The sequence below is a fragment of the Octopus bimaculoides genome, chromosome 26, assembly GCF_046866305.1.
Source record: "Octopus bimaculoides isolate indiv1 chromosome 26, ASM4686630v1, whole genome shotgun sequence".
Lineage (NCBI taxonomy): Eukaryota > Metazoa > Mollusca > Cephalopoda > Octopoda > Octopodidae > Octopus > Octopus bimaculoides.
In genome coordinates, this window is record NC_142953.1 from 24,031,253 (window position 1) to 24,041,252 (window position 10,000).

The following is a 10,000-nucleotide window of genomic DNA, read 5'->3' on the forward strand; positions in this document are numbered from 1 at the left end:
ACATTAAAACCTTTTATCAAAATTTCATGTTACTTTGTGTTCTAAACACCAACTAAAGAATGGGAAAATTATTTTCCTAGTTTCTTCATAAGCTTAAAAGTAGTTGACACAACAAAAGCAGTGTGCTTCAGCAAAAATATGGTAAGAAAAGGGTTATATCCTTCGATAGCATTCAACCCTTTCAATAGTCAGGTGTCTATAGCAACTCACCTGGTTTTCATTATTTTAATAACTCCATTCACATTCAAGCTGGTCATATCCAGGGCCCAAATATTCTACCGACTTTATGTTCAAACTGACCAGATCCAGCCTCTCACACCTGCCCTGTTAAGTAATTCTAAAAATAAAGTCACATCGTCAAAATCTCAGAGCTATAATATAATGCATGATTAATCCAAAACAAAAGCGAAATCGTGATGGCACCTGTACCCAGCGCCGCCTTTCTGGCACTTGTGCCCGTGGCATGTGTAAGGACTTTCGAGCGAGATCGTTGCCAGTGCCCCTGGATTGGCTCTTGTGTGGGTGGCACGTAAAATACACCATTTTGAGCGTGGCCATTGCCAGTACCACCTGACTGGCCTTCGTGCCAGTGGCACGTAAAAGCACCCACTACACTCTCTGAGTGGTTGGCTTTAGGAAGGGCATCCAGCTGTAGAAACTCTGCCAGATCAGATTGGAGTCTGGTGTAGCCATCTGGTTTCACCAGTCCTCAGTCAAATCGTCTAATCCATACTAGCTTGGAAAGCGGATGTTAAACGATGATGATGATGATGATGATGAAGATGAATAAATAAGCTTGACATGTGACAGAGTAATCTGAATGTTAAAGGGTTAATTAAAACACCCAGATAGATTATTAATTACAAATATAGTCATTAAAAAGGTGAAACTCTGACCTTTCATACAGTTTAATTTGCACTCTTTTGTTTAATCAAAGATGCCCAGCAACAATAAAGAGATACATTGCTTGTAGTGTTGCACACAAGCTTTTTCACAGATTAGACATTTTAAGACTTCTCTGGCCAACTGATAGCTGAGTCTTCAATCCATCATACTGTCAAACATATACTGTCTGTCTGTTTGTCTCACGATGTGCCCAATCTAAAGAATACTCCTTAGAGATTTAAATATATATATATAAATATATATATTTATATATATACTATATATAAATATATAGTATTGGGTATATTATTAGTTTTTATTTAATCTAGTAACCTCATCTAGTCTTATTTAAATATTATGGGATAGTTAAATAGATTTGTTGACCAAAGCACATCTTTCTCTCTCACTCTCTCTCTCTATATATATGTATGTGTGTGTGTGTGTGTGTGTGCATACACACACACATATATATATGCCTATACATGCCTATGTATATATATGTGTGTGTATATATATATATATATATATATATATATATACATACACAACTCACATAAGTATATATGCTTATATGTACCATTATACACTCATATACATAAATATACAAACATGCACACATATACACATAAATATTCATTCTACACACAATATACATACTACACACAATATATATATGCTTTTACATATACATATATAAACACATACTTACATATACATATATACAAACATATACATGTGTATATACAAATATATATATATACATAAATACACAAGAATGTATAAATATATATTCATCTAGAGTCACCTCATTACAAAAATAGATTAGTTTTGTTGATCTGATCATTTCAGAAAATAGTCATTAAATGGTATTTAATCTTAATGACTGGACAGTGGTGGTGGCGGTGAATTTATGAATATGTTGAAATATCTCAACTAGATGGTCAAATATATGAATATATTGAAATATATCAGCAGTCTAACTAATATAGGAACAAAATAAATAAATGAAACAAACACAATATTATTTCTTTAAAAAGAGAAAGTATATTAGTGAAAGTTATTTATTTCCGATAGATCAATATAGCTTTAAATACTTAATTTTGAAGTCACTCATCATTCAAACATCACCCAATAATCATCAATCAAGCTGTTTTCAGATAAGTTTTTTATTGGTGAAACATCGACTTACATCTCTCATATCTTGGGTAATAATCATGTAATACACTGGGGGTATCATTCAGGTGTGGGATGAAGGACTATCTGCTACTGAACGCCAGAGATTTAATGACACCAGCCACGTGATGATAAAAGTAGCGGAAATGACATCAATAAGCAGGGTTGTTCAACTCATCTGTAAATGTTCTCGCACTCTGCTGGTTACAACAAGGCGGATTCCAGTTGATCTGATCATTGGAACAGCTTGCTTGTGAAATTAATGAACAAGTGGCTGAGCACTCCACAGACACATGTACCATGAACACAGTTCTCAGAGTGATTCAACATGACACAGATTGTGACAAGGCTGGCCCTTTGAATTACAGGTACAACACATTTCTGACAGCTGACTGGACTGTATATATATATATATATATATATATATATATATATATATATATATATATATATACATAGACGGTTTAGATATAGATTCAAGGTTGAATATGGTACTTATGCGTAGGCACCCGAATATCGTATCCCAAAAGGATAGGTGATCAAAATCAAAAATTAAGCAACACGGATTTCAAAGGTGATTGCAGTACGCACGTTTCATGCTACTCCAATTTATTTAAGTAATGCGAGCATTACATTAAATGCAATATGAAGAGCAATCTTCAGCTGCACGAAAAATGCAGAAAAATTACTGTAGAAAAGACATATTATAAATGTGGCAACATTTCAAATCCAAGTGGGAGGAAGAATACATAAAAATCCAAATGTGAGGAAGAATACATAAGTCCATCTTGACATCAGGCTAGTAATTGATTCTAGACAAAAGTTTTAACTGTCTCAGATTTTATTGTTTCTTATCTAGTGGTGATAGCAAAGGGACAATTACTTCTAAAGAGAGGGAAGGTGTAAGCAGTATGCATGGACATGGCTATAAAATGTATTAGAATATAAAGGTTTCACTGGTCATAGTAGTATCAGGTCATTTTACTACTATCAAAGTGTTTAGTAATTACAGCCCTAGGTATATGGGTCAAATAGGTTTTTTACTTTTAGTCTGAATAGAGTAACAGTATAGTGGTACAGATAACAACAATACTCTAACCAATGTTTTCACAATAAGAGGTATGTTAATAAAATAAATAAAATAAAATGAGATGTAATTATAAACCAGTGGCAACTCTGGTTCTCGGGCTGCTTGGGCTTAGCCTGAGTATAAATTTAGTAAAGTGAGCATGTATCTGCATGCTGATTTAATTTCTGCCAACACTGACTTCAAGTATGTAATTGCAGCCAATAACTTGAGCTCATTTTATTGTGCCTGGCAGATGTAAAAGACTAACTGGCATCTCTTGTCAAGAGTACAGTCGACAGTCAGATCGCTGATGTTTCTTGTGCACTCCACTGTCGTTATTTGATTGTTGTTATTCTGTGCGTCTGCATGTAAAGATCAGTTGTGTTTTGCAGGGTTGCTTTATTTTCACCCTTAACTTAGAAATGGAGAAAGACACGGTGCTAGATATAAAAACAAAAAGAAGCTGTTTGGGGCTAGAAATAAAACGGAAAACGTGAAATTCTTCAAGCAGGCATGTGTCTTATGTGAAATCTGTGATGAGCCCAAGTGACGCTGATGACCTGGAGTCACCTCTGATTATAAACACATACACGCAAACTGGTACTCCAACATTTACTGCAACAAGGGTTCTAGTTGATCCGATCAATGGAACAGCCTACTCATTAAATTAACGTGCATGTGGCTGAGCACTCCACAGGTACATGTGCCCTGAATGTAGTCCTCAGGGCAAGTCAGCATGACACAGAATGTGACAAAGCTGGCTCCTTGAGAATTACAGGTACAACTCATTTTTACCAGCTGAGGGGACTGGAACAACGTGAAGTAAAGCACTTTGCTCAAGGGCACAATGCACTGTAGGGAACTGAACTCCTGACCTGATGCTCTTGAGCCAAATATCCCAACTACTAAGCCATGCACCTTCGATGAAACTATTCTACAAGTTATACAAGTCACGTCCTTCAGAAGATTGTAAACTAACAACACTGCTTGTATGGCAGTGATGTTTGTTTACGATTCATGTATGAACCATCGTCATCACAACCAGCAGAGTTCCACTTACCTTCTCTCATATTTATTAACTTGTAACTTGTACCTAACTAATAAACATAAATAGACCAATGAAATCAGTACAGATTAACACAAACTGAATGAGGGGACTTCTCTGTGATAATTCAGCCTCCTAGAAATATCAACCGAATTTCTTAAAACCATACTCTGCTATCTTAATAAAGGAAGGACACACTGGGTCATGTAGTCCTATATATTTAAAAAGTGGGGACAGCCATAGATGGAATGCCTTGCATCATAAGTTTGCTCAATCTGAGCTAACCTGGGGGTAAAACAACATTAGAGCAATATGTATGGTGATTGGGAAATCTGAGTTGGTAGAGCACCAGACTAAATTCATTATATAGTCTCTCCTTCCTCCTTTTCTCTCTCCCTCTCTTTCCCCTCTTGTCTCTTTCTATGTTTCTATCCTTCTAACGTACATTAAACAACTACCAGTAATATACGTGGGATAACTGAATTAGTTTATGTCCCTCCATCATGGAAATTAATCTCATTTGTTATTGAAAGAATTAATAAAACGGAGTGAATTGTGATTAAATTCTTACACTAACAATTGTAATGATGGTGGTGGTAGTGGCGGTGGTGGTGGTAGTGGCGGTGGCGGTGGTGATGGTGATTTATCTTAGTTTAATAATTAATAATAATCATAATTATGATGAAATCAATTTCTTCAATAGTCAGCTGACCAATATGAATGATAAATTGTGCTAAATCAACTTTGCTTGATTACTGGTGGTTTGTGTTAATTGAGTTGCAAGAGGTCAAGAGGTCAAGAGGTCAAGAGGTCAAAAGAAACTGGGGAGGATCGGAAATGGGAAGATAAATTTTACATGGCGTGATACACACACACACACACACACACACACACACACATTTGGGCACTAGTGTGGGTATAGGTTCGTTTCACAACTAAGTTGTTTGGGGTTCAATCCTGTTGCACAACAGCTTGGATAATTGTCTTCTTTATAGCAATGGGCACACCAAAAACTTGTGAGTGGATTTGGTAGATGGAAACTGAAAGAAGCCTATCACATGTGTGAGTGAGTGTGTACATATTCATGTCTCCTTGTGCTGATACTATACACTAATTGTAAACAAGTATCCCTGTCATACATTTGCTTTATTGTAAGGAATCAATGTAAAAAAATTTATTGTATCAACCCTGAAAGTCAAATAATAATAATCCTTTCTACTATAGGCACAAAGCCTGACATTTGTTGGGAGGGGGCTTATCAACTGCATCAACTCCTATGTTTCACTGGTACTTAGTTTATCATCTCCGAAAGGGGATGAAAGGCAAAGTCAACCTCAGTGGAATTTGAACTCAGAACATGGCAACAAGCAAAATACCGCTATGCATTTTGCCCAATGTGCCAATGATTCTGCCAGCTCACTGCCTTAATAATAATAATAATAATAATGATAATAATAATAATAATAATAATAATAATAATAATAACAATAATAATAATAATAATAATAATAATAATAATAATAATAATAATAATAACAATAATAATGATAATAATAATAGTAATAATAATAATAATAATAATGATAATAATAATAGTAATAAACACACGCCAGAAAAGGTCACAGAAAACGAGAAAGCAACCATACTCTGGGATATGCCAATACACACAGATAGAGAAATTTAGGCAAATAGACCAGATATAGTTGTCAAAGATCATGAAGAAAAAAAATGCTTTCTAATTGATGTATCAATACCAGCAGATGACAACGTTTCTCTAAAAGAAATGGAAAAACTTTCAAAATACAAAGACCTGGAAATAGAGATAACTCGAATGTGGAGTCTAAAAACAGAAACAATTCCTATCATAGTAGGTGCCTTAGGTATAATAAAAAAATATTCAGACAAATACATAACAAAAACACCAGGACTTACAAATATATATAACATACTGAAAATTGCACTACTGGGCACTGCACACATCCTACGCAAAACACTTTCAATACAGTAAACATAAGAGCACCACAGCAAACCACAGCACATACCCAAGGCTCACAGAGCTGCGCTCGGTAGTGAAGTGAAAGCACGCTATAAAAATAAAACTACTGAACAATAATAATAATAATAATAATAATAATTTTTATTAGTCACAGGGGCTCAAGAAATACAAAGAACATTAAATGGAGGCTTACAAAATGACATATGGTGTGGGATAAACAAGTTGTTCTGGCTGGGAGAAGGAGTGCTTGGGGCTTTAGGTCCGGTCAGTAAGGATAGGGAAAGTTTTTTGATAGCTCTGGAGTTTCACTTGGTGTCACACTAGGACTGGCAATCTCTGTAATTTGTTTGTATTGTTGTAGCCTTTGATCCTTTAGATTTTCTGGACAAAATGTCTTTTAAAATGGCTGTTGCTGTCACAAGTCTGGCTGCTGGACCGTCTGCCTTGGTCTTCTGTGAGCCTTCTTTGCAGTACCCTTTACAAGCTACAGTTCTAGTAATGTTTTGTGGTCCCATGGGGTTATGAGGATCAGCATGTGACCGATGTCCCCCACCCACCCACTTGACTACTTACTACTGAAAGTTACTTATGCATTGACCACCAAACTAGCCCATAATATGCCATGTATGCCACTACTATCCAGAGATGATCAAATCACTAATGTCTTCTTCCTTCCCAAATGCTGTACAACCATCTTATGGACAGGTGTATCGCGTACAGTTTGGTTTTATGCTTTAGCTCTGTCCTCACTTTAAAACAGGACACTTATATGGTGTCATATGTTGCCATATTCCTTCCTTGTTCTAATAAAGATGGTTTCACTTGGTTAGAACCAGGAAACTCTCCTCATGGCTTCGGCAAAACACAGAAAGGTTATTGTCCTCTCTCTGATAGATTATGGTTGACTGGCACCTCTTTCATAGACAAAATAAATGCTGCCAAACTCAAGTGTTTTTGGCTAAATTTTCCATATTTAGATTTTTTTTTTCTATCAAAAGTCTGTTTGCAAAAGATAGTGTTTCGTCATTTTTATTCCAGTGTCTGTTGTAGTTTATATCATGTAGAATATAATATTAGAAGAATTCTAATATTTTAATATTGGCTAAGAAATGGATAGAAGGCAATGAGCCGGCAGAATCGGTGGCACACTGGGCAAAATGCTTGGTGGCATTTCATCCATCTTTACATTCTGAGTTCAAATCACACTGAGGTCGACTTTGCCTTTCATCCTTTCCAAGTCAATAAAATAAGTACCAGTTAAATACTGGGATCAATGTAATCAACTTACTCCTTCCTTCAAAATTGCCAGAGTTGTGCCAAAATTTGAAACCATTAGTAGTACTTTTAAATTTATTTTTTTTTCATTTCCATTATTTTCAATTAATATTTTGTGGAGTAATTAAAATACTGTCTTTTATCCTTTTGTTTCTTTCCTGTTTGTGAAATATTTTCTTCATTCCCCCCCCCCACCCCCCACCCAGTTTTCTTTTTGATGGGAAGTGTGTGCAATGTAAAAATATTTGTAGCCACATTTTAGTGAGTGGTTGACGTAATGAGAAAAGTAAACTTTGTCCGTAAATAAATGGGCAGATCTTATTTTCTGCCTTTTGTCCAAACTTTAATGGATTATCTATATTCAAATAGTTTTGGTAAAAAATCTGTTTCATCCGGTAAAATACTTTGCTTCAGAGAATGACTTGGAAACATTTGCTTCGTTCACTAGTAGTAGTAGTAGTAGTAGTAGTAGTAGTAGTAGTAGTAGTAGTAGTAGTAGTAGTAGTAGTAGTAGTGTGATGGTCACTCTCATCAGCTGTGATATATAAGTGTTTGAAGGAAAGGATTTTTTAAAAAAGAGGATTAAAAATAAAAGAAGCTGCACCTATTTGTGATGGGTCCATGAATATAATTTGAATCCAGGAATGGATTTTGCTAAGAAGTCACAAAGGGGACAACGGTGCTTTTGGTTTTGCCTGGAATCTGAGAAATGTGTCTGTTGATTGCAAGGACATAATTCTTTCATTGGTCTGATTCTTCAACTCAGATTGTTTTGATGCATCATTATGGCACACATTTTATGCCACTCAGATCGATCTCGGCACTAACTTTACCAAGATGTTAAACTAAGTAGTAGTAGTAGTAGTAGTGTATAAAATTCTTTAAAAAATGATTTGAAATCCTATAAAAATGTCTATTGACACAGGTGGAAGAATAATATTTCTATTTCATCTTGGCTTACACTAAAATAATTAATCTGTAGGTTTTTGTCTTATTTTTCTTTCACTTTTCTTCTTGTGTTCCTTACAAAGTCGTTTGCATATGATTTTCTCCTAATTATTCTCTAATAAAATACAGTTATTGAGCTAAGAAGATATTTAGGTATTTGCTCGTAATTACTCCAACTCAGACAACGATGTTGTTGTCTTAAATGTTAGACATTTCCAATTATTATTATTATTATTATCATTATTATTATTCAATGATCACTATATCCTAGACATAATTATACATCAACTTTTCATATCATGCTTCTTTAAACGTGTGTGTGTGTGTGTGTGTGTGTGTGTATGTGTGTGTGTGTGTGTGTGTGTGCGTCTTCCATTTATAACCTTAGGCTGACCAAAGACTTGTAAGTAGATTTGGCAGACAGAAATTAAAAGAAGATATAGTAGAAGACACTTGCCCAAGGCACCCCACAGAGGGACTGAACCCGGAACCATGTGGTTGGGAAGCAAACTTCTTACCACACAGCCATGTCTGCATATGTATTTATATGTAATAACTTACATTATTTGTTGTTTGTATTGTGTATGATGTTCATGTTGTTATGACTAAGATATATCACAACGTTATGACTAAGATATATCACAACGTTATTGTTCTTCTGTCATTTCAGTGTATTTATGGATCATACGTGCATTCAGCTATACTGCCTACATTTCATCGTAGATGTTATTGGTTACTACAGGTGAGTGTTTTGATTTCTGACTTTCTCTCACTTCCCTTGCCCCCTCTCTCTCTCTTTCTCTCTCTCTCTCTCCTCTCTCTATGTTATTTCTCTTTCTCTTTTTCCATCTCTGTCCATTTCCTAGTTGTTGTTGTTCCACATTCAGCACTTTCTCTCCTTGGAATGATGCCGCGCTCTCTTCTTCCTCTCTCCATATGAATGTCATTCTAGATGTTGTTGCTGTTGCTCATTTTTCTAATTTCTATTATTATTATTATTTGTTTTTTGGCGCGCGCGCGTGCGCACGTGTGTCTCTGTGTGTGTGTGTGTGAGAACAAATGCAAGATGTATTTATTTATTAACCAATTAGATTAGTGAGCATGCATTAAACTGTTTGACCACAGCTGGATACCCTGTCTTCATCGTCGACAACAACGGACGAACTAAGAAATTAGTGAAAAGGTTGCTCACTCACCATTATTATATTTTAATAATAATTTCAATAAAGACAATGATAACGAGGCTACAAATATTTATGCCGGAATTGGAGACTCAATTAAGGATTTCCGTTCTGGGCTGTGAAACCTAATTCAGTCCTTAATTTAACATCCCCACCACCTGGTCTTTGGATACTTTTGGAGAGTCCTCTCTTTTGTTAGCATTTGGGCCAGATCCTCTTCCCCCCACAAGTCTTGCATTCCTTGACAAAGGGTCAAGAAAAATGGCGCTTCCTTTTCTGATTAATCCATTGATAAAATACTGATTGATATGTTACTAGTATTTAATTTATTGATTTTGAAGAGATGAAAAGTAAAATCAGCTCTAGTGGGATTTGAACTCAGAATGCAGAGAGAATGAGAGTCGATGTCATCTGACAGTCCATCAATA

At 35.5% G+C, this 10,000-nt stretch overlaps 1 protein-coding gene across 26 annotated transcripts in view; it reads left to right on the forward strand.

The window, feature by feature from the left end:
* Positions 1-10,000, forward strand: part of LOC106883622 (calmodulin-binding transcription activator 2) — an 859,097-nt gene that overhangs the window by 694,640 nt on the left and 154,457 nt on the right. For all 26 annotated transcript variants that reach the window (XM_089342578.1, XM_089342567.1, XM_089342583.1 and 23 more), the window contains one exon: positions 9,062-9,133. In XM_089342578.1, coding sequence (XP_089198704.1) covers positions 9,062-9,133 — 72 coding nt within the window. The remainder of the gene's footprint in view (positions 1-9,061; positions 9,134-10,000) is intronic.